Source organism: Merops nubicus, unplaced genomic scaffold (genome assembly GCF_000691845.1).
Source record: "Merops nubicus isolate BGI_N331 unplaced genomic scaffold, ASM69184v1 scaffold8814, whole genome shotgun sequence".
Taxonomy (NCBI): Eukaryota; Metazoa; Chordata; class Aves; order Coraciiformes; family Meropidae; genus Merops; species Merops nubicus.
The window spans coordinates 18,829-39,056 of record NW_008604828.1 but is presented as its reverse complement, the minus strand read 5'-3'; the positions used below and the strand labels follow the sequence as shown (position 1 = coordinate 39,056).

The window sequence follows — 20,228 nt, the reverse complement described above, 5'->3', positions numbered from 1 at the left end:
CTTTGCCTCAGTCAGTTAGACTGAGCTGTAAAAACAGGAGCTTTACATTGTTTGTTTACAATCTAGCTTTCATCATTCTGTTTTTTTTTCCATTCATCCAGAGTGAAATCTGTAGATAACTAGTATTGGTTTGAGAAGAGTCACTGGGCATGAAGATGTGGTGAAGGTACTTTGTGGTGAGAAACCATAAAATAAATGTTTCTGGCAGTTGAGAATTCAAGCTGAGGCTCTTTTAGAAGGATGGGATATTGACTGTCTGAAACTGGCCAAGCTGCTGTGTAACTCCATCAATAATTACAGGAATAACTAGGTTTGGCATGCAGGAGTTAGAACTCTGTTTTAGTATTTTCCAGATAAAGCTTTCTAGATAAAACAACAGTTCTCAGAACAGAAAAAGTACTTATTTTGCCAGTACTTGTTGTAGCATATGTGCTGGTTTAGGGTCTTATATGTGTGTGTCCTACATGTTGTAGGGTCTTATGCTGCATGAATTAGAACTGGAAAAATATTTCTTAAAGCACATAAGTCAGTCAGTTATTTCAATTGGTTGTGGAGTGCAGGTGATATATGTGCCATCTGGTGTTCCAGTCCTGTGCTTAACTTACTAAAATGGAAAAAAAAATACCTCAGATTACAGAAGTGTTTGCTGTTCTCTATTTAGCAGTCTGTATAGCTCTTCAAACTTGTATGTTTGTTTCTTAAAGAGACCTTGGTAAAATTGTCTGCAAGTATATAGTTGGGTTCTTGTCTAGCTAAGAGTTTCTGTGATGCCCTTTGTCTATATCAAGAATAATTAAGTTCATTTCTGTGTATTCAGAAACTAGGCACATTTTCCACCCCCACCTGCGTTCTTATTAGGGATTAATCTGGTTAACTTCTCAGCTGTATGAATAACAACACAGTATTAGTGGCTGAATTACAGTGCTCAAGTTTAGTCATTCTTGCTGGTCTGGCTTTTCACCCGTGTGACTTCCTGAGCTCCCTTGTGCCTCTCCCCTCACCCTGATGGCCCCCCAAGGAGAAGGGCAGTCCCTGGGTGTCGCTGAGTCCAGGCTGTTCCAGTGCTGGTGGTGACATCACACCTTTGAGCTGGAGCAGCTTTAGGCTTGGACCATCTCAGATGTATTACAGCTGTTTTTTTCCAGGATGTTTTTCCAGTTGTTACAGCAGATCCAGGTTCAAGCAGGAGAAGGGATGTGTCAGATAACCACGTAGGTGCAAGGAAGTTTTAGTTCAGATAATAAATGGTGGTCCTTAAAATACTGCCAGCTGGAGATAGCTCCATACCCACCACACCCTGCTTTTCTTCTGGGTGGAATAGGAGCTGGCTGAACCAGCTTCTTACCCTTTGAAGAGTCCTTTGTTCACAGTTTTGAATTTAAGGTAGAGGAAGGGTACAGTGTAGGTATTTGTCTTTAATCTGTTACTGTTTTGATTCAATAGAGGGTATTGTATTCTTGCATATGAATTCAAATATGCATTCTGTGGTTGGTTTGTAAGCCCACAAAGTCGGTGGAATAGGAGCTGGCTGAACCAGCTTCTTACCCTTTGAAGAGTCCTTTGTTCACAGTTTTGAATTTAAGGTAGAGGAAGGGTACAGTGTAGGTATTTGTCTTTAATCTGTTACTGTTTTGATTCAATAGAGGGTATTGTATTCTTGCATATGAATTCAAATATGCATTCTGTGGTTGGTTTGTAAGCCCACAAAGTCTTTTCATAGAATGTCTGGACTGGAAGGGACCTCCAAAGGGCATCTAGCCCAACCCCCCCACCATAAGCAGGGATACCTCCAACTAGATCAAGCTACTCAGAGCTTCATCCAGCCTGATCTTGAATGTCCCCAGGGATGGGGCCTCCACCACGTGTCTGGGCAACCTTTTCCAGCAATCTATCACCCTCAGACTGAAATTTTTCCTAAGGTCCAACCTAAATCTCCCCTTTCCTAGCTTAAAGCCATTACCCCTCGTACTGTCACTACAAACCCTTGTGAAAAATGATTCTTTTGTGAAAAGTGATTATGAAAAAATAACTAAGAGACCCTAAAAAATACCCTGCTGCTCTTCACTGACCTTTGCATCCTACACTCTTCACTGAATAGTTGACTTGCTCTGAAGCATGAATGTGTTCTCAGGCATTTTCAAACAGTTGATACAAACTAGTAAATAGTTGCTATAAATGGGAGATGTTTGTGGGTATAATCTAAAGTGTGTGGAGTAACATGACAAAACATGGAGGATTATTCTAATAACCTCTTCAGTTTGCCTTAGGTGCTGCCATTAATGGTAATTTTTCACCATTTCTAGGTATTTTTTTATTATACACGTTAACATCTTTTGATTTTTTTATTTGTAGTTCTACATGCACATGGAGAGAATCTTTTTGAGTAGTAAATTCTGCAAACAACAGCATTCTGTGTGTACTACATGATCTTGGTGGTGATAGCAGCTGTTCATGCATAAACTTCTGTGAAGCATATTGCCACAAATCAGTGGAAAGCTTCATATGTAATAACCTGTTGAAGCTTAGAAGGCCAAGGGGGTTTTTTTGTGGTGTGCAATTCAAAGTAAGTGTGTTTCTTTGCTGGTAGAGATCTTCCCAGTGCTGTTTCTGGGCAGAATAATTTCTAGAATTCAAAACTAGCAAAATTCTGTAAAATTTCATCAAAATATCAACACATCTAACAGCCTTTTTCATTTGTTCTCATATTTTAAATGTTTGTACACTTGTTTCTTTTTTTTTTCCTGCTCTGTGAATGCTGTATGTAGTCTGACTCCAAATCTTTATCTTTGGTTCAGAAATAAAGTGGCATGCAATTATTTTATCTCTAGTCTGGCATTTTATAGCGGTCTTCAAACAAGCTTAAAACTTCCTGCAGATACACATGTATACTCTTCCTGTTTATATAGCATGTGTGAAACTTTGCTATTCATTTGAGCACATTTAGATCTTTTTTTTTTTGTTAGCATAGTGTCTATTTTGGTCTGTTTAAATACATAAAAACTAAAGATGTCAATAAAACAAATAGTTTGCCACTTCTAACTGATAATCTTTAGAGTACAAGCGTGCAGTCATGTTAATAAGTTGCAGGGGCATGACTGATTGCACTGTGAAACCAGCAGTAATCTAGACAGGACCTAAAGTGTGTGTTTGAACAGCATAACTAGGGATAGGATGGGATTTTTATTCCTGGAAAGGTTTAAAAATAATCTTAGGTTAAGTTATCTGAGAGATTGTTTGGGTATCCTTGTCTGTAGCACTCCTGGTTCAATCTATTGGGGGTTGAATCACTGAGGTAATTTTTCTGACTCTTTGGTCTACAGATCAGTACGTTTCTGTAGTTAGGGAATGTTAATTTGAGAAGTGTCTAAATTCATACACTACCAATGGGGTCTAGCTGGTGGATGTGAAATAATCTAATAGAACATTATGTCTAGAACTCTAGAGGATGTGTCCCCAGAAGCTTACCACCTAAACATGATGCAGCATTGTTGAAACTCCTAATTTTGTACACAACTTGTACCTTGAGCTGTTTTTATCCCTGTGTGGAAGCAATCCACAGCTGTGGGGCTGCAGCCCTTCAGAATGTTCTCCCTTCCACTTGTGGGAAACCTCAACTGTGTTATAAGCAACTCTTCCCAGTAGAAAGAAGCTTGAAGCTGATAGTGCAGGGACTGGCCAAGCCATCCCACCAGCAAGTACTCTCAGCATTTGTAAGATATAGGAAAGGGGGGTTAGCATGGTTGAAGAATATCTAGAGTATGAAAAGGTGTGTGCTCGTCTTCACATACTGCATGCTTGAATATAACTAAGTGTCTTGTCTCAGGCCTTCATTTTTTGTGTTTAATTAAAGGTTTAGATGGAGTGTGAGTTCTCAAACATAATTATAGTGATGATGCTAAGACATGTGGAGCTTCCAGTATGGTAGATAGTTATGAATTATGCTAAAACTTGTGTAATTTGGGAGGGACATACATGTTGCATTTCTTTTTGTCAGTCATCTACTTATAATTTGAGCAAAGCTACTAGTCAGAGCTTGGGTAGGAAATCTCATACTTCTCTGCTCCACAATCAATTCTGAGGACTTTGTGAGCCAGTTCCAACTCCTGAAACAAGCCAGTAGTGCAACTGTTGCTGTCCATAACATGAGGTGTTTCTTTAAGAAAGACTTCAAGAGTCAGCTGCTTGAAATTTAAGAAACTAGGTAATTATGCCTCTTAGCAAGGAAGTACTGTTGAAATGCTCCTCTGTTGGAACATTCATTCACTACTGAGTTTCTTAAGTGATTCTCAAAATTCCCCTGAATTTGAAGTCTGTTCTCTTACTACCACTATTCTTTCAATTTCTCTGTCTTCCTCCTGAGTGATGTAGGCTGGTGCCTTAGTTTCTTGTGTGCTTTTTCTCTGCAGAGTTACTTGGTGATGTGCTGAAAGACCGGCCCCAGGAAGCAGATGGGATTGACTCTGTGATCGTTGTGGACAACGTTCCCCAGGTCGGGCCAGACCGACTCGAGAAGCTGAAGAATGTCATCCACAAAATATTCTCCAAGTTTGGTAAAATTATCAATGAATTTTATCCAGAAGCAGATGGGAAGACGAAAGGGTAAGTCATGATAACTCCTGCTGGAAATAGGATTGAAACACTGCTCTGACTTAACCTTGATTATTAGTGTCAATGTTTTATGGCCAGTTTTGATGGTGACCTCATTGTCATGCTCGTTGCTTGTTTCTACCTTAGTTTGTACAGTCCTGACATCTGTTCTCAGTGGCAAACAAGTTCCAGAGGGAGACGAGAAGCTTAATAGTTCATTAAGCTACAGTGGGGGGCATTACTCATGGAAACTATCTGAGTTTGGAAGGCAAGTTTCTGTGCAGTACTAAATGAGGGTTTTTTGGTTAATTTTCTGCCAGGGCTAATAAATAGGTTAAAGGTCCGTTTTAATTAAAAACTTAGTGGCAGTGGATACACTGCTTATTGTAAAATGGACTTTCAATATTCTGTCTTGGCTTGTTGGTGCTTGTGCATACATGAGTGACTCCAGCTTTCAGGGAGCCCTTCCCTGGACCCTTTTCCCCTTTGCCGACTTCTGATCTCTGTTCCTGGTTAATTGCAGCATCAGAAGTTGAGATGAAAACAAACCAGAAATGATCAAGCCTAAAGGGAGGGAGCAAGAGGACAAGGGAAGGAAAGTTTTAGGGAGAGAAACCAGGCTGAGTTTGGGAAGAATCCAGTTCAGAAAGCATTTAAAAAATGCAGATTCAGGAGTGGGAAGATTGTTCTGTAAGGTCAACGTGAGAAGCATGACAAAATTCTCTGTGTTCATGCTTCTTTGAGGCAGTGTCTGGCAGTCTGCAGGATACCATTAATTTTAAGTCCTCTGGGCTACAAGCTAGATTTTGTTAGTGGCAAAAAAGAAACTTAATTCTAGCCAATGCAACTGAAAAAGAGTGGTGCTTTCAGATGCCCTCTGTGACAGCAAGATTTACCATTTCCACACGTGATCTGTCATTGAGCTGGAAAGAGCTGCATACTTAACCTGCCTGGTACTGCCTCTTACTGTGGCCCTAAACCCATGTTCAGCCCTTAGCTGGGCCCACTGACAGAAAAGACAAGAGTTTAATTCCAGTCAAGCCCATACAGTCAAAAAGTGTATATGTGCCTGTGGCCAAAATAGAGATTAATTGCTTTTGACTCTTAATTGGTTAGAGATAAGGCCAGAAGTTATTTTGTAGATGCTCTGTACTGAGTTATTAGTTCTTCCCCATTGTTTCTTTTTTATTATGAGTCTGTTGTGTAGTCAGCAATGACTTCCTGCTTCCTTCACTGCAGGTACATCTTCCTGGAGTACATGTCTCCATCCCATGCAGTGGATGCTGTGAAGAATGCTGATGGATACAAACTGGATAAACAGCACACTTTCAGAGTCAACCTGTTCACAGACTTCGATAAGTGAGTGCAGCTGTTGTCTGTATCTGTAGCTTTGGGGGTTCTAATCAAGAGTGCCTGCATGGAGAGTAACCCATCAAATTGCTCTTTCAGGTACATGACAATCAGTGATGAATGGGAAATCCCTGAGAAACAGCCATTTAAGGATTTGGTAAGGATTTTTTTGAAAAGTGGAAAGACTTTTCAGCATAATATTAATTATTGCTTCCTTGCTGGAGTGTTCATATGAAAATAAACTATGTGTTACTAGTGTTCTTGTAAAGTAGTGATTGTGTGCTCCTGTTCCTTTGTTCTCACTGTTGTGAAGTGACAGGGAGAACTTGGTGGTTCTGCTAAGTGGTTCCACATGGGGTAAAACTTTAGAGTTATTAAATAATAATTTGCACAAATCTTTTAAAAATAGAATTTTGAAGGAATCATACTTTTAAATGTTTGAGGCAAACTTCTTGTAACCACTAGTTGTGTAGAAAGTCCTGTGGAGGAAGGGATAGTTTTTTAAAAGCAAACAAACAAAAACCAAACCGCACACCTAAAAAACCCTTAAGTTATTTTAGGCAAGAAGTGTTAAACATCATCAAATCACCTGGAAGGTCCACTTTTTTATAATCTTGTGTTCTTACCCTCCGGTAACGAGGAGTTGGAGTTACTTAATTTCACTTTAAAAACTTGTTTGCAGTGGTAAGACTGCAAAGTAGCATGCTCTGTGTAAGGCTGATGTCCACCTGCGAGGTGGATTTTAATTGGGGGAACTTGTCAGGTTGGCCTTTGACTCTAATTTTTTTTTTTACTTGTGTTTTTCTTAGGGGAATCTCCGATACTGGCTGGAAGACCCTGACTGTAGGGATCAGTACAGTGTGATCTTTGAATCAGGAGACCGGACCTCCATTTTTTGGAATGATGTCAAGGAGCCCGTTCAGATTGAGGACAGAGCAGTGAGTGTCCTGGAAGTGCTGTACATTGCAGATACACTGTCAGTCTCATTCATTTTACAGCTTCTCAGGTTTTTCATTTTTTAAATACAAGATACTTTTTCCCTATTTCTGAAATACCTGCTTTTGAAGAGGAGTGGTGAAATTACATCCTGTAGAATTAGACTTAGCTGCTTAGGCAGAACAAATGTGATGTTAATTTGTTTGTGATCTTTTTTTTCAACTGGTCCATGATGCCCATTAGCTTCCTTCATCTGTGTATTATAGGTGATTCAGAAAGACCTGAAAACGCAGAGTCAGAGTTTGAAGAGTACTGTTCATTAGAGCTGAGTATGTGCTTAAGCATGCTGCTTTTTGCTGACTGCAGAGGTGCTGAAGAGGAATAGCTGGTTTGGTAACAGAACATGGAAGGGAGAGTTAGTTGCCTGTCTGCTGCAGGCAGTTGTCTTGCTGAGAACTGCTGATAGCCAGAAGCATTTTCTTTAGTAACCATTATGCATTACAGAAGAAGGAATAGGATACTTAGTAACTTCATTTATTGCCATGGTCACTGGCCGTGGTCTATATTGCTGAAATCTCTCTTAACTTAGGTCAGGAGCTGTGGTGTTGTTAAGATATTTGAAATACTTCCCTAAACTTCTGAGAAAAGCATGTTCTTACCAGGGCTGAAAGACAACAAGGAAGCCAAAGCCTGTTAGATTGGTCTGATTTGTACTATATAAAGCTTATCACTGTACCCAGAAAATGTATTTGGTGATGTATAAGTTGAAAAAGTCTCAACAGTTTCCAACCTGAAAAACAGGTGCTGTGCATTATGTGCATGAGATTAAACTACACAACTAGTCCAAGTATCACTAGTTCCAAGACCTTCACTTACTAAGTGGATTTGCAGATTGTGGTGTTACAAGTCACACGTTAATTCTTTCCCCTTTAGGATTCCAGCATGAAATTAAACCTTTGTGTTTACTCTTTTTGTTTTAAATCCAGCGCTGGACAGAAACCTATGTACGTTGGTCTCCAAAGGGGACCTACCTGGCCACGTTCCACCAGAGAGGCATTGCACTTTGGGGTGGAGAGAAGTTCAAGCAGATTCAGAGGTTTAGTCACCAGGGGGTGCAGCTTATTGACTTCTCCCCCTGTGAAAGGTATGGAGCATGAGATTGCTTTGGGCTCAGGGATCAAAAGTACAAAGCACACACATTCTGGCTGCTGTGCTTTTAAATGTCATGTGGTTGGGGTCTTCTGTTCTCCTTTGCCTTTGGAAGTACTGCTTTTCATGCATAAATTCTATAAATGAGTGAAACTGCCTGACTTTGACTTCAGGAAAGATACTTTGCTTTATCTAGCATAATTGGTCTACAAAACTGAGCTGATAAGTTTTCTCAAAGATCAAAAGTACAAAGCACACACATTCTGGCTGCTGTGCTTTCAAATGTCATGTGGTTGGGGTCTTCTGTTCTCCTTTGCCTTTGGAAGTACTGCTTTTCATGCATAAATTCTATAAATGAGTGAAACTGCCTGACTTTTCTTTGACTTCAGGAAAGATACTTCACCTTATCTGGAATAATTGGTCTACAAAACTGAGCTGATAAGTTTTCTCAAAGACATTATTATTCCAAGAGGGAAGACTATTTTTTTTTCTCTTGACTTGGATGAGATGTCTGTAGTGTTAAATTTCTTGTTCTCTAAAAAGTTTCACTTGAGTAGAGTCCTCCAAATCTGAGCATAAATTTTCATTATGTCTTTAGTGGTTTGACTGAAACAAATTCTTGAAGCTTTCTTTAATGTTAAAAAACTTTTCAAAGAACACTAATTTCAGAACTGGGGTGCATCTTGTTTTGCTGGTTTTCAAATAACGTATTTGGGAGCAATTAGGGTTTATGTTTCACTGTATTATGGAGAGATTATTTCTTTTTAAATGGAGAAGTTTAGCATACCTATAGTTCAGATTGGCTAAGGTCAATTGATTTATATTCGGTTTAAAACCAATGGTGTTCTTGTGGCAAAACTGTACAGTAGAGAACTGTATTTGGTGATTACCCCTCTCTTGTACCATCATATAGGAAAACTTGCACTTAAATCTAGAGTTTTCTCAGCCACAGGGATGCCAGAGAAATACAGTGTCTTGGGAGCTTTCTCCCCCTTTATGATATTCTTCTTATTTTTCCCTCCTCTCCAAAAAATCCCATTAGAGAAACCACTGTTTGAAAGTGCATTTTATTGTTTAAATATTCTTTGGATGAAAGCTTGCCTGTACTGCCATATTAGATAAGTTTCAGTAGTGAAATTATTTCTTTTGTAGGTATTTAGTTACCTTCAGCCCATTGATGGACACCCAGGATGACCCTCAAGCTATTATCATCTGGGATATTCTGACTGGGCAAAAGAAGCGAGGATTCCACTGTGAAAACTCAGCTCACTGGCCTATTTTTAAGTAGGTTGAGTAACAGAATTAGAGTAGAGAGTAGTCCCAGACTGCATTTAATAATAAGGTAGTTCCTATAAATATATATTTTTTTTAATTTGCTTAGATGGAGTCATGATGGTAAATTCTTTGCTCGAATGACTTCAGATACCCTCAGCATCTATGAAACGCCTGTAAGTTCTTGCTTTTTTTGCTTAACACTTACTGCATTACCATCTCAGTCTTTCCCATGGCATCTATTTTAAAGGATGCATTTTAATAATACACTCTAGAGCTGGTCTTAAAGGAGAGAAATCCATTAGGTCCCGTCTTGTTCTCTGTGGGGTGAAAAACTGCAGCAGATTATGGCAGTAAATTTCACACCTTGTTTAAGGACTAGATAGCTCAGTATACTACATAGAGTCAAATCAGATCAAGGTTAAGTGATGCCTCCCAGCTCTCAGTAGCAGGGGAGTGCCAGAGTACCCAAAGTGCACTATAAATTGCAGCCTAGTCTAGTCTGGTTTGCTTCTTCATTATAATTCAGGCTACTATATTCATTAATTTTGTACACCATTTTTTATTTTATTTGTAATTGCAGTATATGTATGTTCATAATAAAAAATAGAGACATGGGATCTCTGAAAGCTCTACACAATTTCCTAGTTTCTGGGCTCTAATAATAAGAGTAGAACGTGCTTGTGTAATATAAAAATGTTACTAACTTGAAAATTCACTCCTTTGTCTTCTAGTCTATGGGTCTGTTGGACAAAAAAAGCTTGAAAATCACTGGGATAAGGTGAGTGTTGCTTTGTAAAGATGCATTGGTTATACATTCAGATACAATTATGAAAATGGTTTCTGCTTCCTAGTTTCTAACTAAAACTTAAAATGGCTTATTTTTAATGTTCTTCTGTAGAGACTTCTCATGGTCCCCAGGTGGTAACATAATTGCTTTCTGGGTGCCTGAGGACAAAGACATCCCAGCAAGAGTGACTTTGATGCAGCTGCCTTCTAGACAAGAAATCCGTGTGCGGAATCTGTTCAATGTGGTAGATTGTAAACTACACTGGCAGAAGAATGGGGACTACCTGTGTGTGAAGGTGGACAGGACTCCCAAAGGCACACAGGTATGTGCATTCTGGTTATGTTCATAAAATATAGTCCTATGTCATGCTGACACCTCATTTTCTTACAGACTGGAAGTTATGGGATGTCAAAGCTATTTTTCCATTTGAATTTGAGGCATGTGGAGATCAAAACGTGTGTAATGTTTCCATCCAAGTTTTGTTTGGAGTTCAGTGGCATCTTGGACAAGAGCTGTGTGCCTCACCTCTCTTCCTACTCACTGTTACACACTTGTTGAACAAACCACAGGCCATGCTGCACAGTGTGCCAGATATTTGTCTGTGTTTACTAATTTTCCTAACAGTCTGGAAAGAAATGGTTTGCACAAGTCTCCAGTTATTCTTTATATAGACAGAAAAATTTAGGAAGTGTTTGGTAATGAGGCACACTGTGTTTGTCTGGTCTCATTAAAGAATGAATCTTGCCTGTCTCTCATCCCGTGCCCTGACAGGCTAACTGTGTAGTTGCCCTGTGTGTAGTGATAAAATTATTTGCTCTGCTGCTTCTGTGCTGGATGATGAGCTGATTTTGGCCTTTACAGGGAGTAGTGACCAACTTTGAAATATTCCGAATGAGAGAGAAACAGGTGCCAGTGGATGTGGTGGAAATGAAAGGTAATGCCAAGTATTCCCTTACTTTTGATCTATAACTTTTTTGAGTAGACACTTGAGTGTTTCTTAGAAATTCCTGTCAACGTGTGGCATAAATAGGAAGTTCACTCCTTTTGCTAGGAGCTACAGTGTTTATGTTTTAGGGCATCTTGTGTAAAAATGAGAAATCAAACCTTTATTGCTATTAATGCTTGTGACTGACTTGAAAAATGACAGAATGGAAAAGGTATTTAGTAAGGATGATAACATGAGTGTATTTTTTAGATGGGAGACTTTAGAGCTATTGTTTGACTGAAACACCTCCCATAGCTCCCTGCCTTTACCTCACCAACCTGTGTTTTAAAAGATAGTCTACATAGCAAACTGTGTTAAGTGATGGTTTCCCTCTCTTCAGCATCTTGGGTTTCTTTGGGAACTGAAATCAAAGCTTTGTGTTGTTTTTTGACAGTTTTGATGCCTCTTTTGTTACAGAAAGCATCATTGCCTTTGCTTGGGAACCAAATGGGAGCAAGTTTGCTGTGTTGCATGGAGAAACCCCACGAATTTCAGTTTCCTTTTACCATGTTAAGAACAATGGGAAAATAGAACTCATAAGTAAGTGCCTAAAAAACAAGTGAGAAGTGCAGATACTAAGCATTTTGTGTGGCAGTAGATGCAGTAAACTCAATTGTGGCAGTTTATGGTGGACAGTGTGGCAACAGGTACTATGGTTGACATTATTCTCCAGAAATATAACTTTCTGGTGACAGCTAAACTCTTTTCACTTTGAGTCAGTCCAGGATCTGTGAATAAAGGACTCAAAAGCCAGAATAAGTTTGTGAATTTTGTGAACCTTGAGAAGTTCATGTGAGGTGATAGCAGAGACTCAGCTCACTTTAGATAAAATTTATTCCCCTGTTGGGTGTTCGGGTCTTCCAGTCTCCTGTTTCTTCTGCTAGCTGTGGATGTTCTGGTGCTATACTGGGCTTTGTGTTTAGAATTGCAGAGCTAAAGACTGTTGTTGGTACCTGCCTGCACAGTTCAGAAACTTCTTTTTTTGTGGAGTTAACTGCTTGTAAGCTAACTGATGGTAGTGGATTGAGATCTTGTCCTGAATTTGTCTTGTTTCTTTCTAGAAACATTTGACAAACAGCAGGCAAACACGATATTCTGGAGTCCTCAAGGGCAATTTGTAGTGTTGGCTGGCCTCAGAAGGTGAGTGCATGAACAAAACACTCATTTTAAAGAGGAAAAAGAGTATTCCGTCAAGAAATGTTTGGTATCTCCATGAATGTTGCATTACAGTGTAATCATGGTATACATGATATGGCTTCAGGGGAAAAAGAGAGATAATTTCATGATGTAGCTTAGTACTTTAGCTTGCTATTTTTGCTACATCAAATGAAGAATGCATTTTTCATCAGAAGACTGATATTTAGAAACACTGTTCAACTGTTTAAATTAAATAGTGTTTCTCAACTAACCCAGTGTGCACCATGCATGTTGTTGTCACAGCCTTGTGGCCCTTCATGACACCTTTTAATGAGAAGCTGCTTTGTAAAAGAGTTGGCAAGAAAGTTGCACATTAGAGCAAGTGAAAATTATTTTTATTAACCAGTTTAGTATTTGCCTTCATTCTTTCAGACAAGTGCTGCTGTTTATCTTAGAAATCTATTTTTTTTCTTCACCCCTTAAATATGTCTGAGTATATAATTAATTGTTAAGCTTTGGCTGTAACTTGCCTATAGTGTATTTTCACTGTGACTTTAAGAACAAATAAAATAGGATGAGGGTCATTGAACACAGAAACAGAAGTGTTATTGTTGGAAGTTTGGTTTTATTCATCACATTGCTTTCTAGGCACACAGGCTGGTATGAGCCTGTCTCTTGGTTGCTGTGAAAATTTGTCTTTGTAGTGAGGAGCAGTAAAGTTGCAGCTTGTGAAATACTTTTTTATAAACAGGCTACAGCAGTGTGTAAAACAACTTTCTCATTTTATTTTTGCAGCATGAATGGTGCCTTAGCATTTGTTGATACATCTGACTGCACCATGATGAATATTGCTGAACACTATACAGCTTCAGATGTGGAGTGGGATCCCACAGGCAGATACATTGTGACTTCTGTATCTTGGTGGAGCCACAAGGTACTAATGCTTGGGGGTGGTTTTTTTTCGTTCTCTTCTAGGGGTATTGGAAAGAGAAAATGGACACCTGTCACTGGTCATATGACTTAAAACCTCCACCACAGTTTTATACATTGATTTCTGAACATCATTTCAGAAAGTATTTATCTGGGGCATTAGCTTCACCAGTTGACCCAAATAAGTTCTTGAGAGGCAGCCCATGATTCTAAACTGAGCATAAATTTTCATTATGTCTTTAGTGGTTTGACACTTGATGTCCTGGTGGTCCACACAAACCAGCAGGATTTATTACACCTGTCATTACTTTTGTGTAGTTCTAGGCACTTCACTGTGGTCTCTTCTGTACAAATATAGAATATGAGACTTAAGCAAATGATTGAAGGGCTGCCTTAGTTTCAAACTGTCACGATCCTCTAGAAGGTAACTTCTTGTACAGCTTCAACAAAACAAATATTTTGCTGAGGAGTTTGACTTGTGCAAGGAAGGCACGAACAAAACAAGCACCCTGGTTCTGTGGACTGGTGGTGCTGATTTTCTAAACCAGACCCCTAAGACATGGAGTGAGGACTGCAGTGTTAAGTTGTAGCTTATCTTGACTGAGGTGGTGCACTGCTCTTCCAGGTGGACAATGCATATTGGTTATGGACTTTCCAAGGCCGTCTACTTCAGAAAAACAATAAAGACAGGTTCTGTCAGCTTCTCTGGAGACCACGACCAGCCACCTTGCTCAGTGAGGATCAGATAAAGGTAGTGTCTTCCACTGGCTCTTTCTGCTAACATTGCTTTGGTGTCTGAGCTTAATTGGTTTGCTCCCTCTTCTTGAGGATGAGGCTTGAGCTGTTACACAACTGCATTTTGCCCTGAATTTGTGAAGAAACATGTTGCTGTAGGGGACCTCTCTTCTGGGAATGGGTCTAAATATTAACTGTTCTTTAAACTCAGAATAGAGATGGTTACCAGTTATTCTTACTGTTAGGATGTGGTGGAAGGGTATAAAGAGTAACAGATTTGAATTCAGCTGTTCAGACTTCACTAACTGCATGTCTACAGAAGCATCTATATGATCTGTAAGCTGAGAACAAGCATCAAAATCATAGTGAAGGGAAATTGCCTCAAAGATAGTTGTTTTTTAAAATTGCATAGCCTGCTTTGGCCTTCTGAAGGAGTTCTCACGGAATATGATGGTTGTGATCGCTAGGCTGATAGCCTGGTTGAAATAAAATCCCCTGTTTTACAGCAAATTAAGAAGGACCTGAAGAAATACTCCAAGATATTTGAGCAGAAGGATCGCCTGAGCCAGTCCAAAGCTTCAAAGGCAAGACACTTTTGGAATATAATAATGTAGACAAAACTCTTGTAACCTGTCCTTAGTTATTTGTAGTGGTAATGTGTAAGTTAAATTGCTTTTATAGCAAACATCTGTGTTCATTTGAATCCAGATGTGGTTAGAGTTAATCCCAACAGGTAGCCCAGGCAGATGCTACTGAACTGTCAGGTTAAACAGCAATGAATCTGGAAAGGCACTGGTGTTACCTCATTAAGCAAAAGTGGTAACATTTCAGGTTTCTTAGTGAGTTGCTGCATTAACCAGGCTTTAAGTTTAAGAAAAGGTCTTTAGAAAAAAGAAGACTCGCCCAAATAACTTTTTGATTACATAAGTGAAAGCTATTTTAAGTCAGTAGAAAGTGTGAGAAGGTTTGCCTTGCTGACAGAGGTGTGGGTGTGATGTGCTGGGAGGCTGAGCAGCCCCTTCCTGCCCCTGCAGGAGCTGGTGGAGAGGAGGCGCACGATGATGGAGGAGTTCCGCAAGTACCGCAAGATGGCGCAAGAGCTGTACCTGGAGCAGCGCAACGAGCGGCTGGAGCTGCGGGGAGGTACTCACACCCTGCCTCTAGGGCTTGCTGCTGGACAACTGCTGCTCCTGCCCAAATAACCACCTCTTCTGGGGGTGCATCCACCGCTTCTCTCCCGCAGTGTCCTGCCAAAGCTAGTCCCTTGTTCTCTGAAGGTTATTTATGCTTCTTATCTGGAATCCCAACAGGAATTTATTCTTTTTTTTCCTAATGAGTGAAAACTCAAATATTGCTGGCTGTCAGGTTTTAGTATCCTTGTTTTACTTCACCTCTTTATGCTTAAGGCAATCATTGGCTTGACCTTTGAGTCTGAAGAGATTTGGGATTTGAAAATCCACAGAAGCCTTGTGAGAGACAGTAGCACCTTGATTACTATTTAATGAATTTAGCATGTACTTGTTATGATTTAAGGCACCAAATACCTCACATTTCAGTGCTGGTTTAAGGACTGTTTCTGCCAAGAGCATGGAATCATTGCTGCCTCGTTTGATGCATGCAGTGTTAATGTTTTCTCCATTCCAGGGGTAGACACGGATGAGCTGGACAGCAATGTTGATGACTGGGAGGAGGAGACTGTGGAATTTTTTATCAATGAAGAAATTATTACCCTTGCAGAACCAGAGTAATTAGTAAAGCCGTGGTAAGACATCTTATCTCTCAGTAGAGAGAAACTCTGTCAGTTATTGCCTGTGGATACAGTAATTTGCTTGAGAACGTTAGGTCTCTGTTGCATGAGTGCATGTGATATTTCCCAAACTGGTTTATGTTTTCTCTGTGGCTAGAAGGGACAAAAGGTTTTTTTGAAAGTAACCACAGACAGTCAGATTTGAGTTGTACTGAGCAGAGTATGTCCTGTCTTGCCAGAGTGATCAAACCCACATCAGAGTCAGGGTTAACTTCTAAACACAGAGCATTGCAGATGCTGTAGGTTCTGTCAGTAGGAAGAATTGTAATTAGCATGAGAGAGAAATTTTGCCTTTTGGAAAAATTGCATGCTAGTTCAAGACTGGACAGGGTTTAAATATTATGCAGCAAGTTGACTGTGGGCCAATAAAACCTTGGGTAGATGTTTAAATGTCCACATGAACTCTGCTGTCATTTTCTAAAAGTGCTGGGTAGAATTCAGGTAGTAGATTCTTGTGTACTAATTGTTGCTGCATGGTGCTGAAACCTTTTATTTAATCCAGTGCTTTTCCTAGTTTCTTTTTGTGGATTCATATTATATACTTGTATGTTGAAAACAGAGGCTGCTTCCAGCCCCTGGTGTAGAAAATGTCCTTTAGGGAGCTTGACTTTGTTGTGTTGAGGAGGGAAAATATATTCTGATAGTGAAGGCATTTACATAGGACTTAAAACCTGGAATGTGTTCCTGCTCTGTCATGTTGAGCATTTCACTTGAGGAAGAGGAAGGGGAGACTGGAAGCACACTTTTTGCAGCTTTAAGTTACTTTGCAGCTCTTCAGCCTCCAGATACTTCAGGAGTTCAAGTAAAATATGAGCAGTATATTTCTTGGACCTGTAGAAAAATTAATAGCCTTGATGCCTTTGAATATATTTGGATCTGGCTTATCTGTGTGCCATACACAGGAGATCCTTTTATGGAAGGCAGAGAGAGAAGCTGCTTAGTGCATAGATTTAAACAGGTATCAGTTTAAGAACAGGTAAACCACATGCTCATGTAGCCTTGCACCAGCTAGCACCTGTGGTGAGCTTGAGCTGTTTGTGTCAGAGCACAGGAACTAACTCACCTCTTCTTTCCTTCCCTGCAGCACCACCATATCTTGTGCTGAAAAGAAGTTTGTTCGTTTTCAGAAAGCCTGCATCAACTCTGGAATTTTTAATCCATATTCTTACACTCTGGAAGGGTGGATGCACCAGATTTTCTCCATTCTAACACGTTGTAGTGCCTTTAAATCTTACTGCCTGCTGCAGTGGGATACCGAAAAGGCGCTGCTTTTAAATTTATTTTTTTTTTTTAGGGTTTCATTTATTTTTTTTTTTTTTTTGGCCTTTTTAATTCCACTACTACCAGTATTTACTTCCTGACTCCTGTGCAGTACTTATTGACTGGCAGATTTTGACTGTTGCCAGTGAGGTGAGATCCATCAGTGCACCTCTGTCTGACCGACACGCACGATGTCTCTGTTTCAGGACTCTTTCTATGTCCCAAGTGCATGGACAGGTGTTCATTTTGTTTGGGGAAAAGTCAACAAAACCATTTTTCGTACGATGTGTTTTAGTGTGCTGAAGCAGCACTACAGTGGGCTCTATCCTCCTCCTTTCAGATTGTGGAAGGATGTCTCCCTTGAAGAGCTGAATATGGAAATAAAAGCAGACCTATACTAAAACCAGGCTGGCTATGTGTTGTTTGTAGGGAATCTTTCCCTCAGTGGAGCAAGTCAAATGTGCCCACAGTATGTTTGTTTGTTTGCTTGACTCTATGGTTCCCCTGGATTTCTTTTAATCTCAGTTCCTCATGGCTCTTTCAGTCCTGTGTTGTGGTTGGTTTGGTTTTTACAGTGATGGTTATGGCTCGTTAATCTGACAGGTTGACCTGCTCACTACAGAAGAGTGACTAGAAAATTAGTGGATTTCTTAAACCATTTGCAAACTGATCCTAGCCTCAGGAATTACTGGGTTAGTTTGAGTCTCGTTTGTGAACACTGGAAACTTCCAGAGGAGTGCTCTGTATACACACACCTTCTGCTCCTTCTTACAGTACCTAGTTTAGTTTCCAAAGCCCTCTGTGCTCAGAGGGGCAAAGTGTACTTAAAGCTGGTGGAGCAACTTCTCTGTATTTATAAGCAGAAATTATTCTCTGGGTATTGTCAGAGCAGTGAGAGGTTGGCCTGCTGCTGGCCCTTTGAGGGGCAGAGGAGGAGGAGGGTGTAGCTGTCTCCTCTCCTGGGCTGGCCAGTGGAACTGCTCGTGTGGAAAGCAGAAATTGCCCTTTGGGCAATGAGTAGCCCCAGCCAGCTGGAGGCAGCCAAGAGGCAGTAAAGTTTAGTAGTGTTTCTAGCACTCACTTTTCTCTGTCCTCAGGTGAACTTGCTGTGATAGCAAATGCACAAACCCCTCAATTAACTCCCATGTTCTCTTTGCCAGGAATACTCTTCAAAATAATTGTTCCTTAATGATGGTATTGACTTAGTTTCAACAGTTCACTCTTAAACCAGTGGGTGTTCTTTTCCCAGAAGTCTGTATTGGTTTCCAGTTTCCTGCATGTGTTCATTTATAATCCATATATACAGTTATATAAATTATTATAATTTTGTCCACAATATTAACCAAGCTCATCTCTCATCTAGACTGGAAAAAAATACCTTCTAGGAAAATCAGAGAGAAGACATTCCAGCACATCAAAGTTCTCTAGTAGTGGCTTGAATTTCTAGAGCAGCCATCATTTTAATTACCTTTAGTTGTGAAGAGCTGACTTCTCAGCTATTCTCTAAGTTACAAATTAAGTTGAAAGGGTTTTTTTCCTGTCTCCACACAGTGAAGTTTTAATAGACCACTGCTTTATTCCTGGCCATTTTCAAAGTAAAGAAATGTAATATCAATGTTAAATGAATTGAGTTCTCTTCAAAGATGCTTCTCTGAAGTGTGGATTGCCAGTGAGAGAAAAACACACCTCCCAAACTTGCTCTTCTAGGAGCTTTGGCAGCTGACAAGACATTGTCCTGACCAGCAGTTAAGGCCTCTTCTCACCTGTAATGCTGCTGGCAGTTCTGACACTGCTCCCTTTGATTACTGCATCTTTTCTGTGGCATTTCTTACTTCAGGTGCCTTTTGCAAGTTATATGCTATGGGCATTGCTTTGTGGGTTTGTCTTGGGTAAGCTAGTCTGTGGCATATCTCAGAATAACACAAGGGGCTGTAGCAGGGAGGAATGCTCTTGTTGCATTCAGTCTTGGTTGGTCTGTAGCTTGAGGTACTCTGCCACTGGTTTTCAGCCTGGGGCACTTACAAGAGCTTCTGAGGGATGGTCAAAACAGAGGCAGGTTTGTAGGTGCTGTATAGAGACCTGTGGGCAGGGAGAAAGGCTTCCAGCAGCCACTGTGCCTCCACCCAATGCCCTGAGGGCCCAGAGCTGTTCAGGGTGGACAGAAACAAACCTTAAGCACTGAGTGGGACAGTATCCCTCATTGTGTTTAAGGTATTGTCCTTAAGTATTTTTAATGATTGTTATTAAACAGCAGGATTAACTGGAACAATTCATACAATTCTGGGCTAGTTTTCACTTTCAGTCTTTATTTTTAACTTGCAATTTAAAAAAAAAAAAAAATTAACAAAACTTTCTCATGACCTTTTAACCATCTACAGTCCTTAATGCAACCCTCACAGGATGAGTTTTGTTCACTTGCTCTACTGCTTTTTAAATTCCACTATTATTAAATGAAGCCTTACTGTAATTTTTATGAGCTTTGACTCATTTACTGTCAATAAACAATGACAAAAGGGGATCTTGTTGTGTTTTTTTTTTAGTAGGTTGCTATAATGAATGGACTGACATTAAAAATGCTGAGGGCTTGCCCTCCTGAAGGTGGGAGTCACAAAACGCTGCTGTGTGTGAAGTGAGAGCAGCATGGAAGTTTGTGCTTAGCTCGGGGAGGTGGCAGACTGCTTCCTGACTGCCTTGATGGCTGTTGTCAGTTCTTGTGCAAGGGCCCAGGGTGCTTCTTGCCCAGCTTTTGGTGGAGCTGTGGGCCCTTGCACCTGGTTGTGCAGCATGTTTGATCCTAGTGGAAGGAGAAATTAGTTATCCTAGAGGGCAGAAAGTGAAGGCTGTGGCCTGCTCACCGAAGGGGTGTGCAGATGGATTTGCAGATGAAGAGCTGATTTGGGCTTGCAGTTGGGTCATTGTGCTTATTGTGACCTTCCTGCCCTGGGCAGCTCTGTATTTTGCTGCTGCCTCTCCTGCTGTCCCTGCAGCCACCTCCCAGCTGGGGCAGTGCAGGTGTTGCCTCTCTCCCTTCCCTGGGCTGAATGCTGGTGCTGTTGCTGCTTCTGAACCCTTTGGTCTCCAGCAGCCTCCTGAAGGGCTCCAGCTCGATGTGCATGTCCCTGGGCAGATCGCCAGCCCTGGGCTGCACCATCTCCCAGCCTGGCCACGGAGGAGCTGCAGCTTACAGCAAGTGCACGTGCTTAGGGAAGGACGTGTTGGGTGGGGAGGAGCAGCTCTCCTGGACACAGCCCCAGCATCCTTCCTGTTGTGTTTCCCAGCTGTCATCTGCT

The 20,228-nt window shown here is 40.6% G+C and overlaps 1 protein-coding gene across 1 annotated transcript; it reads left to right on the top strand.

Annotated features, from left to right (window-relative positions):
* Positions 1 to 4,406: 4,406 nt before the first annotated feature.
* EIF3B (eukaryotic translation initiation factor 3, subunit B) lies at positions 4,407 to 17,337 on the top strand (the record flags this gene model as incomplete). Its single annotated transcript, XM_008939140.1, has 18 exons — positions 4,407 to 4,599; positions 5,827 to 5,946; positions 6,037 to 6,094; positions 6,747 to 6,875; positions 7,860 to 8,017; positions 9,175 to 9,306; positions 9,404 to 9,470; positions 10,029 to 10,075; positions 10,196 to 10,406; positions 10,946 to 11,018; positions 11,487 to 11,609; positions 12,131 to 12,209; positions 13,002 to 13,140; positions 13,762 to 13,887; positions 14,378 to 14,455; positions 14,906 to 15,014; positions 15,516 to 15,633; positions 16,763 to 17,337. Coding segments are annotated over 17 exons (1,946 nt in total), but the record flags the coding sequence as incomplete, so codon positions are not given.
* Positions 17,338 to 20,228: the final 2,891 nt, after the last annotated feature.